Source organism: Benincasa hispida, chromosome 11, assembly GCF_009727055.1.
Source record: "Benincasa hispida cultivar B227 chromosome 11, ASM972705v1, whole genome shotgun sequence".
Classification (NCBI taxonomy): domain Eukaryota; kingdom Viridiplantae; phylum Streptophyta; class Magnoliopsida; order Cucurbitales; family Cucurbitaceae; genus Benincasa; species Benincasa hispida.
The window spans coordinates 29487886-29511999 of NC_052359.1; the positions used below are offsets into that span (position 1 = coordinate 29487886).

At 32.3% G+C, this 24114-nt stretch overlaps 1 protein-coding gene and 1 non-coding gene across 2 annotated transcripts; one reads left to right on the plus strand and one right to left on the minus strand.

Annotated features, from left to right (window-relative positions):
- Positions 1 to 5367: 5367 nt before the first annotated feature.
- On the minus strand, positions 5368 to 5440 carry TRNAR-ACG. The gene has a single exon. It is a non-coding gene; the product is annotated as a tRNA-Arg (tRNA).
- A 75-nt stretch (positions 5441 to 5515) lies between these two features.
- On the plus strand, positions 5516 to 9566 carry LOC120091862 (TLD domain-containing protein 2). The gene is made up of 8 exons (XM_039050012.1): positions 5516 to 5929; positions 6393 to 6910; positions 7031 to 7103; positions 7756 to 7836; positions 7921 to 7984; positions 8722 to 8809; positions 8927 to 9011; positions 9120 to 9566. Exons 1-8 carry the CDS (start codon positions 5801 to 5803, stop codon positions 9201 to 9203), a joined length of 1122 nt encoding a protein of 373 aa, XP_038905940.1. The 5' UTR covers positions 5516 to 5800; the 3' UTR covers positions 9204 to 9566.
- The last annotated feature ends 14548 nt before the right edge of the window (positions 9567 to 24114 follow it).

The following is a 24114-nucleotide window of genomic DNA, read 5'->3' on the forward strand; positions in this document are numbered from 1 at the left end:
GTACCTTGGGGGGGGGAGGGGGAGGGGGGGGATGTATATGTTGTAATTGTATTTTATATTATCTAGAAGAGGGGAGGGATTCACTTCAACGCTTTCTATGCATTTGTTGATGCTTTGGGTTTAAATGGTGTTTAGGTGGAACTAGGACACATTCGTAACTTGGTAGGGGAGGGGGATGTATAGGTTGTAATTGTGTTTTAGATTATCTTGAAGCCTAATTGTAGACTTTAAAGGAACAAGTTATTGGCATATTTATAGGGATCTGATAGTTGTGGAGGTTTAAAGGGCGTTTATCTATTTGTTTAAATGGATTTGCGACATGTTCATAATGTAGGGGAGGGATTCACGTCTTAATTATAACCATTTTAATCACTTTTTAGATAGTAAAATTGTTGTTTGTGGTGTTCATGTTTTAATTATGAACATTGACAACATGTTTGTGAAGGATCTCATATCTAAGAGTTCCATGAGCGCGTTCGGATCGCTATGATCTCACCGTGACTGAAATACAACATTATACATTCAACACATACAGTTATGCAAACAAACTCTAATTAACGGCACGCTACGAACAACAAAATAACAAAGGGACAGAGTTCCATACCAGTTGAAGATAATCTTCACACTCCGGAACTTCAACGCAACGGAACCCTCCAAGTGTTCTGCCAACGCTCGGTGGGAACATCGACTGCAGCAGCACGATCAACGCGAACTCACGATCGCAACGGGGACGAAACCACCACTAATGAGTCTCGGGTATTCTCGGATTGAAAATCCAAAGGGTGGGTTTTGGTGAATTTGGTAGGGGACAGAGGAAACAAGAATCGTGTAGTCGATAAGCAAGTGGGAGGGAAAAAGCCGCTATCGCATAGCAGAAATGCTTATCGTTTAGAAGGAGCTACACGATCGTGTAGGATTTACTGAACGATCGTTTAGGAAAAGGTACACGATCATTTAGTATACTATACGATCATTTAGAGAAGTTATCCGATCATGTAGGTGACAGTGTGCGATCGTTTAGCTCGAGGTAGACAATCGTTTAGGCAGAGAAGGGCTATCGTATAGTCTCTTGAGCGATCGTTTTACAAAACACCAGCACGCTTTCGAATTCTCTTGGGCAAATCTGACGACGGACGATCAAAATGAAAACCTTTTTCATTTTAATTCATGTTACAATAACCAACGCTACCCACTAGCCCACGTTCGAACGTGAAAATTAGATTAATTATCATATAATTAATCAACTAATTAATTAATAAATATAATCATATTATATTTTTATCCTATAGTTTGATATCACATATCTACTATAGTATTTTCTCCTCTACTTGATATAAATCATATTTATATCTAATTTCCTCCAAAATAATGTATCCATTACATTTAGCCAATTATATCATATATAATTAACCAGTCCAATTATATCATATATAATCGAACTTCCTCTTGTCAATTTGAACATTTCAAATTAACCAAAAAACTGGTTCTCGACTTTATTCCAAGCTACCCAGGGGACGTAATGGACCTGTGGCCGAAGCTCCAACGGTACGTGAAAACTGACTAAACTCTTTAGCCACGAGATCTACCATCCGTTAACTGTCAGGCATTCCACTAAAGACCAACAACTGAACTCTTCTTACCACTATATATTGTCTGTGTCATATGATATAACCATCATGAGTACGATGACTTTCACAGATGCTCGTAAGTACAGTTGGGCCAAATTATCGTTATGCCCCTGTTAGTTACATCTCACTTCTTAAGTACCACTGATTCCTCTAATGAACAATACAACATAGTCCACTATGTGTAACAACCTCTCGGCCAAAAAATGTGTGTGACACCACATTGTTCAAGCCCCGGAATCAGCCCTTAAGGAGCTATCTATCTACTTACCCCTACCTCAAGGAAGTAATGTTGAGAACTAGTCATAATCTGATGTATAGCTCTGACCGTCTTTAAGGCGCTCACGCATAAACAATCCTGCAGGCACGATTATCACCAACCTATATTAATGGTAGTCTGCAATCCGAAGCTAATGCTGCTCTCACCTCACCGCATTATCAAAATCAAAGTTTGCTATATAGGATCACCCTCTAATGCTGAGGAGTCCCATAAACTCACTCAGATTAGTCATGTCCTAATGGTCATCCTAGTGAAGTGAAGTCTCTGTCATGAACGGTGTTATATAACGAGACATTGACACTTCGTGGTCAGGTCTTATACAAACTCTTTGTATAGGACGCCCCCGCTCGCATGTCCCCAACACGAATATGATTAGGATCAAACCATCTATGATAAGTCACAACACTTGTGACCATTCCACAAAGCGGGCCGCATCTGTACCGTTACCAGGATAAGGTTTCCCTCCTTTATCCATATACTACAGACCATTTTGGTTATCACTCAAGACATGATCCGCTTGTATGTCACCACATACATGCTTGAGTCACATATAGATAACTAGAGATTTTATGTTTATTGGTTTGTGGTAAAAAAAATTAACAAGTAACCGAGCAAAATTCTAAAATGTGAAGTAAATATCATATATTAACAACACAAGCGTTCGTACAAACTACAGGACACGAGACTTTAAGACATCAACCCCAACAGTTTGTAGCTCGAGAGAGGGATCATTCCTCATAACCATTTTAAACATTTTGTTTCTCCTATTTCAGGTTGTTCGTGTAAATTCTTAAAGATCAATTTTTTTGGAGATTGCAAGAAGATTTTGTGAGATGATTACTTATTTTAGTTTAGTATCTCACTTATTTTGGCTTAGGATATTTTAGCTTAGGGAAGATTAAACTTTTTTTTGTATAGGGGATTTGTAAGAAGTTAGAAAAGCTCAAATTTAATTGTATATACAATTTTGTTCGTAAAATTTTATAGCTTGTGTATTGAATATTAGTCTTATTTTTAAATATATAAGCTTACTTTTGTTATATTTATCCTAAATTGATTTGTTTGAAGATTAATTTTTGTTTATGCATAATTATGTATTAAGAAAATAAAAAAGTGGTTATTTAATTGTTACAAAAAATATATAAAATTATAAACAACTTATGTCGACGCAAATAAACGTTGGCAGAAATCTGTCTATTGAATTAAAAATTTGTTGCTTAGGACTATGCTTTTCCTCACGCAAATTGTATTTTGTTGGGAAAAACATATGCTGACGCAAGCAATTGTATTGTCAGAAATGGTATTTTTGCCGACGAAAATAGTTTTCATCGGGAGGAACTTCTCCCGACATGGATACGACGACGATTATGCCAACGCAAAAAAATGCATTGGCATAATCTATCCTGACGTTTTTAATACTTTGTTTGATATTTTTTTGTGTGGAGAATGGTGAAAATTCTTGTAGTGAATTGTATTAATTTATTAAATTTAAAATAAAGATTAAAATAACTACATCAGATTTATTATTATTATTATTATTTTAGTGACATTGTATTTACTTCAATGTTGGAGAGTGAATAAAAAGTTGGAGTAATTAATGATTTACGAAGAAAAATGTGTAATTGAATTTCGAGTTAACAAATTGTCTGAAATAAGTACCTAATTACATGCCAAACGAGCTTAGTTAACTAGCATAAACTGTATATCAATGACCAAGAGATAAGTGGTCCAATTTTTTCAATATAAATATGATACTGTTTGATGCCAGTTAATCAAACATAACACATATATTGCATAGGAAATTACTAGTTTGAAGAAAATAAAGGAATGAAATCAATTTTTAGCATAAGGAGTTGGTTATTATAGTCTTAGGTTATTATAATTGGATTATAATAGTTTGTGTTTAGGGTATAGATCATTTTAATTTGAGTTATAATAGTATGTGTTTAAGGTGTAAACTATTTTAGTTGAGAAAAAAATAGTAAATACTGTAACAAAGAATAAAAAAAAATGATGATGGTAAAATAGTAAAACCTGTAGCAAACAGTAAATACTGGAATAAATGAAGGTTTTGAAATATTGTTAGATTATATCTAATTGGGGACTATAAAATAGTATTTAGGTTATTATAATTTTAAGATAATTTTTGCCCCCAAACACTCTCTAATGGGTAATTGGGTTAACGGAGGGTATATAATATAAAATATTAGATAAAACCCAAATATGTAAAAATGTTTGGGACAAAGGAAATTCATATAAATAGAAAAATCCCAAAAATATATACACTCTATAGTAACAAATTTTAAAAATACTTGTGTTTTGAAATTTTTTTTTTTGCTATAAAGTGTAAATATTTTTTAATGTTTTTTATATTTAAAAAGACCCTTTTGGACCATTATTTAAATTGCGGTAAAAATTTCTTGGATAAAAATATGAAAACCTAATTTAAGCTAAAAAAATGTAGAGTAGAAAATTTTCAATTCTATACTTTTTAGAAAAGATTTGTTTTATATATTTATATATTTCTCATCTAATCAAATCTATTTTTTATTTTCTATGATTGAATGTATCATTTTTTTTAAAGAAAAGTATACCATATTGATATTTTTTTTAAATAAAATTATTTTTCTTAATATTTAAAAACTAATCTATAACAAACATAATTGATCATATTAAACAATTATTTAAAATTTTAAATCACAAAATTTTTAAAAAAAAAACTGATGATAAGACTATTTTGGTCATTATATCTAAAATAAGATGTTTTTATATTTATTTACCAAACACTTCAACCTACTTTTTCAAGTTTAAGTTGAAATTTACCAAGTATTATTTTATTTTTTCACAGTTGATTTTTCTAAAAGCACAGCTACCATTAATTATTTTGAAAGCTACAGTAATCCCAAACTGAGTCTTAGTCTAAAAATTGTCAAATGTCCAATTTTAATCTATATACTTTCGATAAATTTTAAATTTAGCTCTCAATGTTAGTTTTTTTTTGTTGATTTTTTAAAAATATTTTTGTTATCTATAGCATTTTTACTATAAATCTTGAAAACATGACATATATTATACTTTCTTGCATGAAAATTATTATTATTTAATCAATTTTGATCGAACTTAATTGTAAATGACTAAAATCAGTTTTCTCATTTTAAAATCATTGTGAACATGTTTTTAATCCTTCAAAACTAATTTTGATGATAAGAAATTACATTTAAATGTGTAAAATTGAAAACTAAATTAATTTTGAGTGATTAAAAATGTGTTTTCGAGTTATTTTAAAAATAACAAAAATATTTTTGATGGTTTTAAAATCACTCTCAAATATATACTTAAGATTTATTAAAAGTAGAAGACTAAAATTAGATAAATGAAAGTATAAGAACAAAAATTGAACAAATTAAAATTACACGAACCAAAATGATATTTTAACAAAGTTTGGAAAAAAAATAAAAAAAACGACTCCACTGGGGATCGAACCCAGAATCTCTGGTTCCGTAGACCAGCGCCTTATCCATTGGGCCATGGAGTCCGGTTTTCAGTGTAGACGTCACAACTTTAATTGTTAATTTTTGTGCTCCTTCTCTTACAAGTTGGTGATTTCACCAAACTTTAAGCTTAATTCGAACAAACACTGGTCCACGAGCAACCCACAGAGAATTGATAAAGCAGAGCTGAAAGATTGTCTTCGTTGATCTTTTTGTAGAGAGAGAAAAAGGGTTTTTCAAGTTCTTATGCTACATAAAATCCATAGCGGAAAGGAGAGGAGGATGATCGAGTGGGAAGCAAAGAGAATCTGAATGTTAATGGAGAATAAGCTGAGCTAAGGATTGTGGATTTTGCTGGAAATCAATTGATTGATTCCTTCTCTGTTTTTACTTGAAATGCAGTAATGGGTAAGCAACAATCATTGCGCAGCAAAGCAGTTCATTTCGTCTCCGATATCACCACCGTTCTCCTTAACCCAATCTCTGATAAACCTTCCACCAGAGCCTCTGCTCATCCTCAACATCATTCACCTGTGAGTTTGTCTCTCTTAAGCTGTTATAGCTTTTCAATTCCTCTTCTGTTTGCTTTGTCATGCTTTGGTTATTTTCCGGCAGTTCCGCTTCTGAAGTTTTACGTTTTTCTTCAGATATGTTTTATGGACTGGTGACTCCGATTTCATTTGGTTTGACTTCAATCGGTGGTTGTAATATGCATTTTTTGGACTAATTGTGGCTAATTTTGGTTTATGACCCATGAGAGCCTTTTATTTGTCTTAATCGTTAATCTTTATGCATGAATGTAGGGCTGAAGGTTAGATACGTTCTGTTCCATTTGATAGGGGATTTCAAAGAACTACTAAAAATGAACGCATTTTTCTTGTAATAAAAAATTTCTTTTTAGAGATGTTTGTTAATGGGAATTAACTAGCGTGTGAAAGTCTCTCTGGTGTGGGCAGCCATGTTAAATCTTTAATTGCGTTGGCTTTGTTCTTCTAGGAAGATGCGATCGACCTTAAAGACGACAGTGATCTAGGGTCAGCTAGTGAACAGGGTTCCGAATTTTCGGATGATGGCCCTGATACATCTTCATTTACTGCATTCCTGTATTCCCTCTTGTCGTCCTCGGAATCACACGGAAACTTGAACCCCAATGAAAGAAGTGATAATCAGGCAGATGCAGGCGTGCCAGTGAACAATGCTGCAAAAGAAACTGTTATGAAGAAGAGCTTGTTTTCTAGGGGGAAACAATCGCTTGGTAGAGCTTTTCACCATGCTGCAAGAATCACTGGCTACCGAAATCAGGAGCGGAAGAGTGATGTTGAGATGAAAGTTGATGATTCTAGATTTTCTGCAATTGAGATGATGGAGAGGGCAAATGTAAGCGAGGTTGCTTCATCAGTTGATGTCCCTGAGGCATCTGAACCTTCATTGCTTCTTTCAGAAAAAACTAGAACTGTTCTTTATGCTTCCCTTCCAGCCCTAGTTCAGGGAAGGAAATGGCTTTTGCTATACAGGTGAAGACCTTCAGCATTTTTTTTTTTTTATAGATTATGTTTCTAGAAATTCTCATAGGATTTCAATTATTTATACTCTATCATCTGTTTTTATAAATGTGTATCGGTTGTGAAACACAGTACGTGGAGGCATGGGATATCTCTTTCAACTCTATATAGGAGAAGTATGCTTTGGTCTGGATTCAGTTTGCTGGTAACTATAAGTTTGATTTTTCTATGAACAAGTTAGCTTTGACATGTATTCATCTTTAACCATGTATGTTGAATGAATATCGCAAGTAGATAAGACGTCAATTACCATCCCAAAAGTTGATTTTATTCCTCATGTTTTTTTTATCCAAGTTGCTTCTCTTTTTGTCTAACTCCCTTCCTTTTTTCTTTGTGAGTTTCGGGAATATCCCAATTTGTAGGTCTGAGATCCTCATCGATGAATTGAAAAGTCTGAATGATCAACTTTGCAATCAGTTTTTAGAATCAATAGGTCTTTAAATCGTTCATTTGAAAAAATTGAAACCCTTCTTATTGGATGATCGGATACTTCCCAAAAATCGAAATTCTTGATCAATGGAGGAACAATATCACCATTTTTGTTCGATAAGATACCTAAGTGGATGATTGACTCCTTCCATACTAGAAATAATCACAGGAAATCCTTTGATAACACGGCTTCCTATTTCTCAATGATATCCCACGATCAAGACAATTGGCTAAATCCCATACTATCTCGCTGATTGGGCATCTATGACATCTACAACTTGAGGATTCCTCTGCTGATGCATATAAATATTACATACATGTCTAGTTTATGTCAGACGATGTGTCACTTCAGCATAATTTACTTACAGGTTGTTGGGGACCGTAAAGGTGCTGTATTTGGCGGCTTGGTGGAGGCACCGTTAAAACCGAGCAGCAAGAAAAAGTATCAGGTGCTTCTAATATGTCTTTATTCTTTCTTTAGCCTATTGAGGGCATCTGTGCAATTGACCCTATTAATCATGAATCTTGAACAGGGAACAAATAATACTTTTGTTTTCACAAGTATACCTGGCCATCCTGTGATTTATCGCCCCACAGGTACTTAACAGTCCTTGTTTAAAAGTTTATCCACCAGAAGTCACTTCATACCAATCTTTCGTTTGTTATTTGTGAATTCATATCGTCTTACTAGTATCCACAGGTTTGACTCATTGGCAACCTTTGCCAATATCATAAAATAATTATGCGAGTTTATTTTGAACATGAGTTAAATATTGGTTGGAATATAAGGTAAGAAAATATTCCACTTGACATTATCAGTGAGCTTACGAAAATAAATACCCAAAAAAGAAGATACAATGACCATTTGGTAGCAATAATATTTTGCTATGCATTCTGTTTCTCTGCACGCTCATGAGATGAACTATGATCCTTCTAGGAAACGGGGGCAAATTATGCTTTTATACCATTTCATGGGCCATTTTCTTGTTGCTGATGAAGTTTTGTGACTTCTTGCTTTATCTCCATCTACTGAAAACTTTTAGAGATTTTTTTTCTTTTTTCTCCTCTCTTGTTCTAAGGATTAGTCGCATTTTCCTCAATTTAGGTATTATTATTGTATGTTTTCAAATTATGATTGTAACAATCTTCAAGTAAATTGTTTGCGTATAAAGAGAGAGATCAAGGTAATTGCATGATTTTGAATCCTGTTAGGGACCTATTCTAAGATTGCCGATAATCCTCAATGAGTATTGAGAACTGCCTTAAAGTTTACTTTTTACATGATTTTATATCCGGTAGTCTCATGGAGGGAAATTTTAAACTGATTCAACCAGGTGAAAATTACTATTTCACATTGTGCTCCCCCGACTTCTTAGCCATCGGCGGCGGCAGCCATTTTGCACTCTATTTGGACAATGACCTGTGAGAACACTCTCTTTTAATAGTCTGTGTGGTGCAATCACATAATAACTTATATCAATTATCTAAAATAAACATGCAACTTGATTCGATGCTTATAAATGTGTTCTTGAATTTAAGATTGAATGGATCGAGCTCTACGTCAGAGACTTACGGGAATCCTTGTCTTGCAAATACTGAAGAATTTGAAGTAAAGGAAGTTGAGGTGATTGTAGAACATCTCAGTTTGCTCACATCCAAAATACATCTATGATACTTAAGTAACCTACTATTGATTCTAAAATCAGTTTTACACATTGTGTTTGTAATGCAGTTGTGGGGTTTTGTATACACCTCAAAGTATGAAGAAATGCTTGCTTTGAGCAGAACCGAAGTACCTGGGATTTGTCGATGGTGAGCGATTTTCAAATGCAACCCAAACCACAACTTTACTGAATGAATCGACACCCTATGGAGATCTCATAACCATCTTAACATGATTATATGATGGTGAATGCAGATGAACTAATTAGAAAGATGAGAAGGTTGATTGTATGTATTTGAATCTGAATGCTTTCTCCACACTTGTACATAAAAACTTCACATTTTTGCATATAAAAATGTGACTTGTTTTGTAAATACCTGTTCTGTTGATATTGTTTTGACAAAGGGGCAGTTTTGCTTTCCTTCATTCTATTACCACCTAACTTTGAATTGTTTTGTTGGGATAATCATATTATGAGTATGTATGTATTCAATGAATGATTGCCCTTTTGCTTCCCAGTGAGATATTATTGGTTCTGACGGTTTAGACTTTGGTCTTTATATTATTTTACTTTAGTCAATTTTTTTTTTTTAAGTACAAAGTCATTTACTAGTAACATATATATATACACAAACATATATATAGAGGAATGTCAGTAGAAAATAAATAAAATGAATATTAATAATATGGTTGTTCGTGAGTTGGGTTAGATTGAATTAAAGCACTTTTTAGATTGAATCTAATCGTTTTGGTTGAATTAAAATGAATATTAATAATATGGTTGTTCGTGAGTTGGGTTAGACTGAATTAAAGCACTTTTTAGATCGAATCTACTCGTTTTGGTTGTAAATTTCTTCAACTTATACAACCTTTATAATTAATAATTATAATTAATTTTAAAATTGTGATATCTAGGAGACGTTCAAGGCATGGATTTCAACCATTCCTCTCATACTTTTGGCCTATATAAAGGATTGGAAACCCTATTATTCAACAATCTCTACTCCTAAGAAGATATCTCACAAGTCACATCCATAAATTCTTCAAGAACAAGAGTTCCTCTAGAGAACCATCGTCTTTAGATCTTCCATATCCGTGAGAGCGCGTGTAGAGCGAGGATTCACTCTTGAAAAAGGTTAAATATGTCCTAAAAGGCCTTTGAGAGTGAGGCATTAACTCAAGGGGTTTATGTTACTGTTTTTCTAGCACTTGTTCATTTCATTCTTTATTGTTTTTACATTTCTTTACCTTCTACTCTTGTAATCATTTGTAACCAACGGCTGAAGTTTATTCATTCTTCTTTAGCTATGGGCTAATTCTCTAAAGGGTCGTTTCACAATTACATAGTTACACTGGTTTGTTTCACAGTTATACTGATAATAAGCAATTCTCAAACATTTTTATTTCCATAGATATTTTCCATTTCAAAAGGTAGGTTGTCTTTTTTTAATTAATATTAATTTAACAAAATTAATATAAATATTTATTTTAATAAATAAACAATAATCTATTAAAATATTTACTTAACTTATTTTTACCATATAAATTTATAAATGAATACAATCACATTTTACACAAACTATTAATTAATTAATTTACAATATCTTAAATAAATTTAATTAGTAAACTAGAATTAGTTCAATTTAGTTATTTATGGAGATTAATTTTAATTTGATCCTTTATTATGAACATTAATTATTATTATTTATTTATAATTAGTTAATTATTTATTGTGATTAATTTTTTTACTTCATTCATTATTAACATATCATATTTATTATAACTTCTTTTAGTATACTAAATTATTATTATTCTTTATTAACATATCATATTTGTATCTTATTTTTCACTTTTCATATAGTATATTGTTTATTAATTTTTTTATATTATTTAGTTGAAATTAAAGTTATTAATGTTGAACTTAAATTAATTATAAAAATGATTAAATATTATAATTAATATGATGTTCATTACATATATTAATTGGTTAATTTTAATTATTTACTCAAATTTCAAACATGAAATTATTATTAATTATTAATTAATTAATTTTTATCAATATATTGAATGGTATTGATTTATTTATTAATTAATCTATTACAATTATATAAGATTTTAATGCTTAATTTCATTAATATACAAATATAATATTTGTTCATAAAATTCCGATAGCATTTCCTATGCACAACCAAATAATCTTTGACTCCCAAAGATCTTATTCCTAGACATCTTATTCTTAGACATCTGTAAAGTGTTGAACTAAATGATCCCCAAGGGATTCAAACATGTGGATACCCTAAGATATTATGACTTGAGTTAATGTTATCACATCACTTTGTCTATCCTTTCTATTTCCTTTTCTGTTTAAAACGATGTCTTGTTAAGTTAAACCGACCATTTAATTTAGTACGTTAGTCGAGTATTAATACTGAGAAGGTTAAGATAAAGACAAATTTCACAAAAGGAATATGGGACTAAAAACCTAGACATAGGTTGTCGTGTAAACTTAGACATAAAGTACACCATAAGACTTGGAAAATATATCAATTGATCTAAGTTTAGTTAGTCATAGAAATATAAGATTAGCTATTTGGGCTCCTAAACGAACTCGTGAACAAGACTGAATAAGAGTAGTTTTCTGTCCATATTGGGTCGATGTCAACTTCATACAACCGTATAGCTCAAGGTATAAAGTCTACAGGTTACAACTTGACTTTAAATCTTCCATTGCCATCTACTATTTACTTTATTATTCAGCACACAACCAAAATCTCTTATTTTCACCTGTTACGACTTGCATTGTTAGTATTGTCTATTAGGACCAAGGGTGACCTCAGTATTAAATCACATATGCCAGTTGTTCCCACAGGTTTACACAACCTCCAAAACTTAGGTGTGCACTCGCCAGAGAAAGGAATGGTATCGACGGAAACTTTGCTCAGGACAATGGGTAAAAAGAAGAAAAGCTCAAAATGAATCTGTCTCATATCTGAAAAAATTTCTACTATAAAGAAGAAGAAGAAGAAAAGGACGGAGAAGAAGGGGGAAGACTAAACAGATAGAAACGACTAGGTTAAAATTTAATGAGATCCAAAAATTATGGATATGAATTTAGTAAAAGAAATTTTAATAAAACGGTAAAATTTTAAATGAAAGATAGTAAAAAAATTAGTTCTTTTCTTCTGCGAGCCATGGGAGCACCATTACCTAAACTAGCCCACACATTCGATTGGAAGGCAGTGGCAACAACGCACACGTGTGGGAAAAGTTTCTATTTCTACCACACCCACAATTTGAAAGTTTCCTTGCATGCTTTTATATTTATACTAATTCACAATGTTAAATCTTCCAATATGGGACAATACCTTTCCTATTAACTCTTGCTTTTTGCTATGGGCCTTGGCCCAAAGTCATTCCCAATAATCCCCCACAAATGATTGGAGTAGCAAACAAAATAATAATAATAATAATAATAAATATTTTTGAGCAAAGATAAGAGAATAAACTTAAGCATCAATATCTTAAGATTGGAACTGATGCATAGTAAAGTAGGGCAACAACAGTATTACAAAGAGTAAGTTACCTCTTAAACTTTCAATAACTACGGTTGAGACCCACAACACATTTTACTCCTTAAATTTCCTTGATTTTGCGATAAATGCATACTATTTAAGTCCATGCACATAAACCTCAGGTCAATGTGAAAGCTCTAAAAAAAACACTCTTAATTGATTCATCAAGTCTGTCAAAGACAAATCACTCAAAAACTAAGCTATGAAAACTTCAACATCTAGTCCGTACAAGGAGAAACTTCATCAATTCTGTCCAAAACAAATCACTCAAAACTGAGCTATGAAGATTTTACAATTATCCATCAAATCTATATCAAGGCCACCCAAAGAAAAGACTACGAAAATTTTAAAAGTTTTATTTCTATCCATCAAGTTCGTACTAGGACGTCCGAATGAAGAGCTATGAAGATTTTATGGGTTTGAGTCCCATCCTCACTAAGAATTTTATAATTATTCTCCTTGTTAGATCTTCAGTTAGAGGATCTTCCAAGGAAATAATTCATTCTTTCAACAATTGTTTCGCAGTTCAATGTCTGAGGCGTATATGCCTCCTTTTTGCGGTTATACACACTATTCTTGGCAATTCCCATAGTAGCTTCCGAATTACAGTGCAAAGAGATTGGTACTGATGCCCCCCACAATTGTACATCTCTCAATAGGCTTCTTGGCCACTCAATCTCTTGTCTTACTAACTCTAAATAAATAAATTCAAACTCCATGGTGGACCTTGCTATGCAAGTTTGCTTTGCAGACTTCCATAAGATAGTTCACCCGCCTAGTAAGAACACATATCCACTAGTTGAGCTTACTTTCCATTGTTTGTTACCCATATTGCATAAATATACTTTTCTAGTAGGAAATTTATTAAAATGCAAAAAATAGCCTATTGTACCCTTAAGATACCTTAATAAACGACGAAGAGCAACCCAATAATCTTTATCAAGATCACGTGTATATCTACTCAATCTACTCACATCATATGCAATATCAAACCTAGTGTAGTTCATTAGAAACATGACACTTCCTATAATCGTTTCATATCTAGATTAAGGAACACTATTTCTCTTACTTTTCTTAAGGCCCATACTAGCATCGTAAGGTATTCTTACAGAAGCGTCATCATAACTACCAAATCTCTTTAACAGTTTTTCAATGTAATGTGGTTGACACAGAGAAAATTCATTTTAAGTTTTTCTTACCTTAACACCAAATATCACATCAGCTTTGCCTAAATCTTTCATTTCAAAATGTGATAACAATAACAACCTAGTATTATTAATTACATCTATGTTTATACCAAAGATAAGCATATCCTTATCACATAAACGGATAATCACACAATCAGCTTCAAACAATTTTTGGTAACCACACATATTAGATGAATTAATCTTGAAATCGTTATTTACTATAATATTAAATTTTTAATGTCATTGTTTGGGAGCTTGCTTGAGACCATAAATAGATTTTCTAAGTTTACATACTTTATCCTCTTGACTGGCAACTATAAAAACTTCAGGTTGTGTCATATATATTTCCTCTTCTAGATCACCATTAAGAAATGTTGTTTTTATGTTCATTTAGTGTATTTGAAGCCCATGAATGGTAGCTAGTCCGATCAAGAATCTAATTGTAGACATTTTAATTACAGGAGAATACACATCAAAGTAATCAATACCTAATTTTTGCATATAACCCACTATTACTAATCTAGCCTTGCATCTTTCAATTGAACCATTAGGTCTAGTTTTCTTTTTTGAAGATCCATTTACATATGATTGGTTTACTTCCTTTAGGGAGTTTGGTTCATAGTTAAAGAGTTTAATCACTCTTGATAGCTGAAGGATCTCATATCTAAGAGTTCCATGAGCGCGTTCGGATCGCTCCGATCTCACAGTGACCGAAATACAAATTATAAACATTCAACATACAGTTATGCAAACAAATCTTAATTAACGGCATGCTAAGAACAACAGAATCATAAGGGAAAGAGTTCCATACCAGTTGAAGACGTTCTTCATACTTCGGAACTCCAAGCAGCGGAACCCTCTACGCCATCTACCCATGCCCAGCAACAGCGTCAACAAAAGCAGCACGAACAACTGCACGAACACGTACACCAGGGGGATGGCACCACCACTAAAGAGCCCCGGGTATTCTCGGAGTGAAAATCCAAAGGGTGGTCTTTGGTGAATTTGGTAGAGGAAAGAGGAAACACGAATCGTGTAGGCGATAAGCAAGTGAGAGGGAAAAAAACGCTATCACATAGCAGAAATGCTTATCGTTTAAGAGAAGCTACACGATCGTGTAGGATTTACTGAACGATCGTTTAGGAAAAGGTATACGATCGTTTAGCTAAATCGGCACACTATACGATCGTTTAGAGAAGCTATCCGATCATGTAGGCGACGGTGTGCGATCGTTTAGGCACGAGATAGACGATCGTTTAGGCAGAGAGGACTATCATATAGGCTCTTGTTTTACGTAAGCGATCATTTACAATTCTCCAACGCGCGCTTCCCACGAATTCTTTTGGACGATTGACGAACGTAGCAAAAATGAAAACTCTTTTTATTTCATCGGTTACAATAACCGACTCATTCCCACTAACCCACGTCCAAACGAGATTTTTGGATTAATTATCATATATTAATCAACTAATTAATTAATAAATATAATCATATTATATTTTTATCCTATAGTTTGATATCACATATCTACCATCTAACTGGATAGACGACAACGTCAACATGTGAGAAAACTCTCTATTTCCACCACACCCACAATGTGGAAGCTCCCTTGCATGCCTTTATATTTATACCTTTTGGCAATACTAAATCTTCCAATGTGAGCAACACTTTTCCCATTAACTGTTGCTTTTTGCTATGGGCCTTGGCCCAAAGTTATTCCCAACATTGCCTTAGAACGAATTAAAACAAAACTAGTTTCTTAGGATACAATACTTAGAATACCACCAAGTTTATTACTTCTGACAGTGTATGCTTGCATTAGACCATATTAAATTCTATTCATATAACCCATACACAGTTGGTTAAACAGGATCCCAAGTTTTTAAAAGAGAAAGTTCATAATGTAGGGATCGAATCCTATAGCGGAAGCGAGTGATCGCTTTGATTTCAATTTTTGTTTTGAAAAATTCAATACACAGTACATAGAAAATACAGAATATTCACAAAGTTGTAAATTTAGGATAAACATGTGAATATTTCATGGAAGAAGAACTCACATTTGAAGAGAACATGTTCTTCAAATCTTCTCAAAGTCTTCAACAATCAATCTCCCACAAATAGTATGAAGACACCACCAAAAAATCTTCTCTGCTATTCTCTTGGCAATAACCGGTTCGTGGGAACCATCTTTTGCAAAAAAAAAAAAAAAGGAATAGCAAAAGAATTTCACCAATAACTCTTTTTCTCTATGAAAGTTTTGAGGGAGATCCATGGGAAAGAAAAACATAAAAATCCACATCTTCTCTTCTATCTTTTTTTTTTTTTTTAACGTGAATCGGAAAAATAAACTACCTACTTCTCAATTAATTTAATTAAATTAACAATTAATTAAAGTAATTATAAATTACAATAATCAATAAATAAAGTAAATAATTAATTAAAAATATTTAAAAATATTTACACCTTATAGCAAAAAGTTCCAAGTACTTTTGGAACTTTTTGCTATGTAAATATTTTGGGAATTTTTCAATCTATAAGAATTTTCCAAATTAAAATATCTAATATTTAATTAATTAAATATTTGAATCTTATTTTAATATTTATCTTTCTGATAACGTATAGTTTTATTATAAATCTCATTCACATTAAATTTTAATATATAGTTTTAATATGAATCTCATTCATATTATTGTAATATGAATTTAATTCATATTGACTATTATTTGAATAAAATTCAAATAGATCTTCTTTTATTATAAAGTTTAATTTTGAAGCTTATTAAAAAATAATATTATAATATATCTATACATATTATATTAATTGTATCATATACAATTTCTTGGAGTTGATGCCCTAAATCTCGTGGTTTCATAGTTTGTAAATTATTTATACAACAAATTATTTATTTAATCAATAAAGTATTATTTTATTTGATTTTTAGTTTGTTTTAACCCAAAACCAATAAACTAAGATCCTAAGTTATTTAATGTAACTTAAACATGTATGCGGTGACATACAATTGGATCATGTTTAAGTAATAATCCGAATGGTCTGTAGTAGATGGATAAGGCTGGGTACCTTATCCTACTGATACTACGGATACTAGGGGTATTCATGGGTTGGGTTGGGTTGGGTTGAAAGACTTTTTAGACCCAACCTAATTGTTCGGATGGTAAATTTCTTCAACCCAAATAACCCTTATTAAAAAATGAACCCACCCCAACCCAACCATGAAATATTTGGGTTGGGTTGGTTCGGGTTAATCGGGTCATTTGTTTAAAATTTTGTTCTAAAAAGAAGCACAACTTAAATATGTAAAATTCTTATTTAATTATTTTCATATATTGAATTAAGATTAATAACTCTATTTCAATTTATATACTGAAAATTTTCTTTCTATAGTGCAAAGAAACTACTTTTAAGAGTTGTTGAAGAATAAATTATTAAAAAAATATTGAAATTAAATAAAACTAAAATCAATATATATATAAATAATTGTGTTATATGTAATAAAAAAATATTTTAAAGTTAATAATAAATTCGGGTTGGTTTGGGTTGATTCGAGTTATATTAGGTGAACCTATGAACCAACCCAACCCTTAAAATTTTTATTTATTTGAACCCAACCCAACCCAAATGAGTTGATAACCCAACCCAAACTGCATGGGTTAGATTGGGTTGTTCGGTTTTTTCGGGTCATTGGGTTTTTTGAACATCCCTAATGGATACAACCCACAGTGTAATTATTACAATTGTTGTAAAGTGTTAAAAATGATTTGATCCTAATCATTCAGGTAGAGACATGTGAGTGAGGGTATCCTATACAAAGAATTTGTATAAGATCGGCCACAAAATGATTAGTCTCTCTTTAAATGTCATTACTTAAAGAGACTTACATTTTACTAGGATAACTATAGATGACTTCACTAGAAGAATTTCAGGCTTAAAGACAGTGTTATTAAAGCCCTTTAATGTCGGTTGACTTTAATGTCGGTTTTATTAAAGGGCTTTAATAACACAGTCTTCAATGTCGGTTGCAACCGACATTAAAGGGCTTCAATGTTCGTTGCAACCGATATTAAAGGTCTTCAATGAAATTTCCAACCGACATTAAAGCTCTTTAATGTCGGTTGCAACTGAAGACTTTTTTCAAATGAAACCCTCTTAACCAACATTGAAGCCCAGAATCTCTCTTTTTTTTTTTAGTTTCATTGCCGAATCCATTTTTTGGTCAATAAGTTAAAAACGACATTATATGTCTCGTGTTTGGTCAGGAAATGTCCGTCATTGTTTTATATTAAAAAGTATAAAAAAAATTGCATGCCAAGTTCATCAATATTTGTCTTCCACCTATGAATTTATCCACAAACAAGAATCAATATTTCCAATCCATTACATATACTCATCAAAATATGAAATAAACACACTAATCACCAACATTTGCATAACAATACCAGACTTTCATAGAATACTTACACCAAGCCATCATTTCTCTCATTCACAAATATCAATTAGTACTAAGTCCATGAATACTTAACACCAAATATCCCATGAACACAAAAAAATATTATACATAAATCTTCCAATAATAAACAGATCATGGTTAGATAAATTTGCATTCATTCTAAGCTAGCATTTACATTCTACTGAGACAAAAAACAAGAATTACATCCTTACACAAATCGGCCAACAAAACTTGCCCATTGGGTTCGAATTATGTATTTTTTTGTATTGAACTACAAAGAGGAAAAAAAAAAAGATAAATTCAACATAAGTTTACGTCCATTTATTAAATTAAAGCTAGTACTATATGAAAAATAAATAATTTACGTACGAGGCTAGTAATGGGAGTAGTAGGATTATGCACTATTTCGTGTATATACTTTTACACATAGTACCCGCATTCTATGGAATCTAATTGACGAGGGTACTGCATATAAAAAAATTGAAAACAATTATTCTTATGTTTGAATGAACACACATAGTACCCGCATTCTATGGAATCTAATTGACGAGGGTACTGCATATAAAAAAATTGAAAACAATTATTCTTATGTTTGAATGAACATAAATTGTTAAAAAATGAATGCAAATTTACCTTTACAGGTTTCCATTTTGGAGAAGACCGATGATGATAGAGATCATGCTTGGCTTGCCATGTTTTCAATCCACTAAATAGTTTGAAAACATTAGTTAAACATAAATACTTCAATTAAGAGCTAAGAAAGTTCAATTATACTTACATATTTATAACTCTATAAAAATCCTCTTGAACCTTACTTCGAAGAGAGTCTAAAACATAAACACAATTTTCTTATAGATTGATTACAATCAATACCCAATGATAACTATAATAAACAACAATTTTGAAATATTAGTATGTGTATAATGCAAATTAAAAATAACTTAAGAACTTGTATCTACTTACCTTGTATTATATGAAATGAGAACTAATTGGTCTAAATTAGCCAATTGTAGTTGATTGGCTAAATTTTTGGATCGAATATCTTGAGACTTCACGTGTGACGATATTCTTGCTTGATCAATTATAAAAAAAAACTTCTTCATAATATCACGACCACATTCATCCCAAAGATACCTAAACAAAGTAAAAGTTATTATTTATACATGAAACAAAGTATATAAGAGTGAATCTAGATGAGTAATACTTATGCAATGTATGTCAAAATACACATGTAGCCTATTTCAACCATATTGCAATATTGGATTAGATCATCGCGGCCTAAATAAATAAATTTGTCTCTTCCAAATATATGCTCGTCCAAAGTGATATGGATCATGTCTACATCGTTCATGTTATGCATGACATGTCCATTCAATAGTTTGATGGTACCATTGGCGTCAGTATATTTAGAGGACTGGCTGAAGCTCTTAATTATTGAATAGTCCTACCATAACCAAAGTTACAAAAATTCAAAGTAGGAAAAATAATAAATAACCAACTCATATACTGAAAAAGAGACAGTTTTTTCTCGTCAACCATAATTACAAGTTCACGAGGCCATTTTACGAAGTTTCCCATTGCTTGATTTAAGGACTCTATTTTACCCTTCACAGGAATTGGTATAGGCAAATCTTCTCCAATGACAATGTCAATTAAAACTTTAACAGTTAAGCATGACACATCATCCTCAAATGTTATGGCTACTGCAACATTATTATCTACAGTTCTTATAGCTAAGTGGCATGGTTTCCTCTTAACAAATTTAAAAGAACTTATATCATGTAGGGTTAAGCACGTACAATATGATTAAAAATTTAAAAATCACAACAAATAAATTACCTTCAAATCTTCTTTAGACATCTTCTCAGTATCTTCTTCTTCAGATGCACTTAGTGCAACACTTCCAATAGATGATTTGGACTGATGAGATTGTTTGCTGTGAGTTCTTTCTCTTGACACTTTATCATGTCGAACAGTTTTTTCACTAGAGCCTCCTTCAATTTCTTGGCTCATTGAGGACTTTGGTTTTACTAATTTGAAATATTGAGAATGGGAAACAAAATCACTCATTCCTCTAACATGTCCCTAATGTTCCCCTGTACCCAATGCTTTAGTGAGAATATCTTCACCTTCATAGACTTCAACCAATTTATCCTGTAAAACATATTACAATTTTCACACAATATCTATATCATCAGAAGTTCCAAACATTATATATATGCCATCTTAAACTTTGCACAATATATACTTACAATCCGATTTGCACATTCTCGAGTAACTTCATCAAAGTATTCATTATTTTTTCCTTTTCTTGCTTCTTTCCATAAAGTCGCCCGATAAGAAAGGTCATTTGATAGGTTCTACATGAACATACATATTTAATTAGCATAAACATATTAGAATAAAAGATTTAACTTAAGTCGAATAACTCACTAATTCTTAGGCAAGATTCGCATAACCCTTTCGAAAAATGTGATGATTATATATACATTTCGCACGTCTTTCTTTTTTAAGACGACTGATTTTCTGTACGACAAATCTAGTTGAAGTTACCTATCAAAACAATGATAATGTTGACATTTAATTTATTGTGAATAACTTACCTCCCATTCTTCACTCAATCGTTCATTGACGAAGGATGTCCATTGATCTTGCTCTATATGAGAATATCGTTGGGGAGGAAATTGCAAGACCGAGGGTTCATCCTAAAATGGAAGTATGAACTTTTGAGCCAATGTTGTATTGAAAGTCCGAAACTTCCTAGATGCAAATATTAGTATACAATGTTTGGACTTAGAGTCCACATCGAACGACATCTGCACAATGAAAAAAGTAGTTAAACAATAAACTAATAAACTACTATGCATATGAATTAAAATTTTAGAAAACATACCGCTACACAATAAAAAAAGTTTGTCTTTTAAATGGTTTGGAACTTTTTTCCAAGAATCATACGTTATAGGTACTTGTTTTCGAACACAAATTCCTATATAACTTTGCATCTTCTTTGCTCCAGATCTAACCGATTGTCCATGTTCATTATAATCAATGGTCAACCGTTGCCCAGATGTTCTTATTTGTGCCAACTCAGACATTGTAGTTGGGCCACGTGGTATACTTATTCTGCTATGTTTTTGTGGGATCATATTTCTATCATCCTCGCTGCTACTTGTTGAAGTTTCCATGTCAATCTGAAAGGAAAAAAAAATATTACTCACATAAAAAACATATAATCTTAATATTTAAATACTTATAACCATGGTAAATGACATAACATATTTAATACATTATTTATCAATCCATCTACCCTCACAATCATTTCTGATGTATGTGGATGTTGTATCATCAATCTCAATAGATGTATCAACATTGGGCATTCTTTGCATACCTCCATAACCACACTTTTGTAGCATATCTCCTATTTCATCTTCATAAAAAGCACCCTCAATTGTTCGTTTTGGATATGTTAAAACAATTGACCAACCCGAATTTGCGGGGTCTTTTACATAGAACACTTGTTTTGTTTGGGAGGCTAAAATAAATGGGTCTGATTTATGTCCAATACGATCGAGGTCCACAATAGTAAACCTAAACTCGTCTATTTTGACTCCAGTTCAATTCTCAACCCAATTACATTTGAATAAAATAAATGATAATCCATGATAGTCAAGCTCCCATATTTCTTGTATTACATCATAAAAGGTCATATCTGGCATGACGGGCCTTTTGTCCTTAGCACTAGAGACTTGCATTGTGGTAGCCGTTATACTAACTCCACTATTTTGAACCCTCCTAACATCATCGTGATTCTTTATGTGATAGTAGTAACCATTGACCACATAACTAGAATATTTTGCACGATTGGACAAGGTCCATTAGCTATCCAACTCAAAGAAGGCGATATGGAATTTTTGGGAACTCCAATATTTCATAATATTTTAGTAGTTAAAATTTAATTATACATCAAATAGTAGGTCTCTAGAGATTATCTGTGTGGACAATCACCGACTGAATGTACGCTTATTCTCTTCTTGAAGCCACTTTCTACTTTTATTTTTACCAGAATTAAGCTTAGACAAAATATCCATATGTTGCCTATTATAAATAAACAAAAAAAGTTAGTAGATTATTGAATAATCAAGTAATCTAAAACGAGAATAAGATGGAGATCTATATACTCGACATAAGGAAGCACATCATTTACACTTTGAATGACATAAAGATGAGCTTGATCCAACTCATCCTTACTCGGTCTGATAAAAGAAGCAGCTGACAATGCTCTATCAATGTTTGAGTTCGCTTTCTTTGTTGATGAGTTTAGCCCAATAGAATTAACATCAGATACGAATTCAGAACAAAACTCTATAGTCTCTTCGACAATATAATTTTCTCCAATACATCCTTCTAGTCGATTTCTATTTCGTACATAAGTTTTCAACACTTTCATGTATCGTTCAAAAGGATACATCCACCTCAAATAAACAGGTCCATAAAACTCAACTTCTCTTACGAGATGCACTACAAGGTGTACCATTATTGTGAAGAATGATGGTGGAAAATAATTCTCTAAGAAGCATAGAGTGACAACGATAACGTCTTGCATACCCTTTAACTGAGTTGAATTGATCGCCTTGCAACATATAACATTAAATAAGAAGCATAGGCGAGTAATTGCAAGTCTTAAATGTTTGGGTAAAATATCACGAATGGATACCGGTAATAATTGTTGCATAAGAACGTGATGGTCATGCGACTTAAGTCCATAAAGTTTCAAATCTGTGAGTGACACTAAACTTTGAATGTTCGATGAATAGCCTTCAGGTACTTTAATTTATGATAGTACCTTACAAAAACTCATTTTCTCAGCTCTTGTTAATGTATAACATGCGGGAGGTAAAAAGACTTTTTTTCTCTCCTACTTGAGGGGCTAACTCTGATCTAATGTTCAGTTCCACCAAATCTAATCGAGTTTTTATTCCATCCTTCATTTTACCAGGAATATCAAGTAATGTGCCAATAAGATTTGCACATACATTCTTTTCAATGTGCATCACGTCTAAACAATGTCGCACATCAAGATACTTCTAGTATTCTAACTCGAAAATAATAGATTTTTTCTTCCAATAAGTTGAAGGGCTATCTCCACTATTCTTTTCCTTGATAGTTTTCTTACCAAACGAATATTGATACTTACTTATTCCTGCAAGTCTTCCCCACTCAATGGTTTTGGACCAAATTCTAATTCTTGTGCGCCATTAAAAGCTTTCTTTTGTTTCCTATATGGATGATGGCGGGGTAGAAAATTGCGATGCCCGAGATATGCCATCTTCTTCCCTTTTGGTAAATAAGTGAATGAAGTATTCTCTCCACAAATTGGACATGCATGATATTCTTTAACCGTACAACCACACAAGTTACCATACGCAGGAAAATCATCAATGGTCCATAATAAAGTGGCTTTAAGCATGAAACATTGTTCGTCATATGCATCGTAATATTCTACCCCATCTTTCCAAAGTTTTTTCAAGTCATCTACTAACGGAGCTAAATAAACATCTATGTCATTTTCCGATTGTTTAGGACCAGATATTAGCGCAATCAGCATAAAAAAAATTTTGCTTCATGCACAACCATGGAGGTAGATTGTACATCACTAATATTACTGGCCAACAACTATATCTACTACTAAGATCTCCATGTGGATTTACCCTATCTGTCGAAAGAGCAAGACGAAGATTTCTAGGTTTTGACCCAAACTCTGGCCACAAACTGTCTATTTTTTTCCACAATAGGGCATCTTTGGGATGTTTTAATAAACCATCTGTTTCGCTTTTTTTTTA

Coding starts and splice junctions, on each gene's coding strand:
- LOC120091862 (XM_039050012.1), top strand. CDS start 5,801: ATGGGTAAGCAACAATCATTGCGCAGCAAAGCAGTTCATTTCGTCTCC. Junction 6,911..7,030: donor AAATGGCTTTTGCTATACAG/GTGAAGACCTTC, acceptor TGTGAAACACAG/TACGTGGAGGCATGGGATAT. Junction 9,012..9,119: donor TTGAAGTAAAGGAAGTTGAG/GTGATTGTAGAA, acceptor TTTGTAATGCAG/TTGTGGGGTTTTGTATACAC.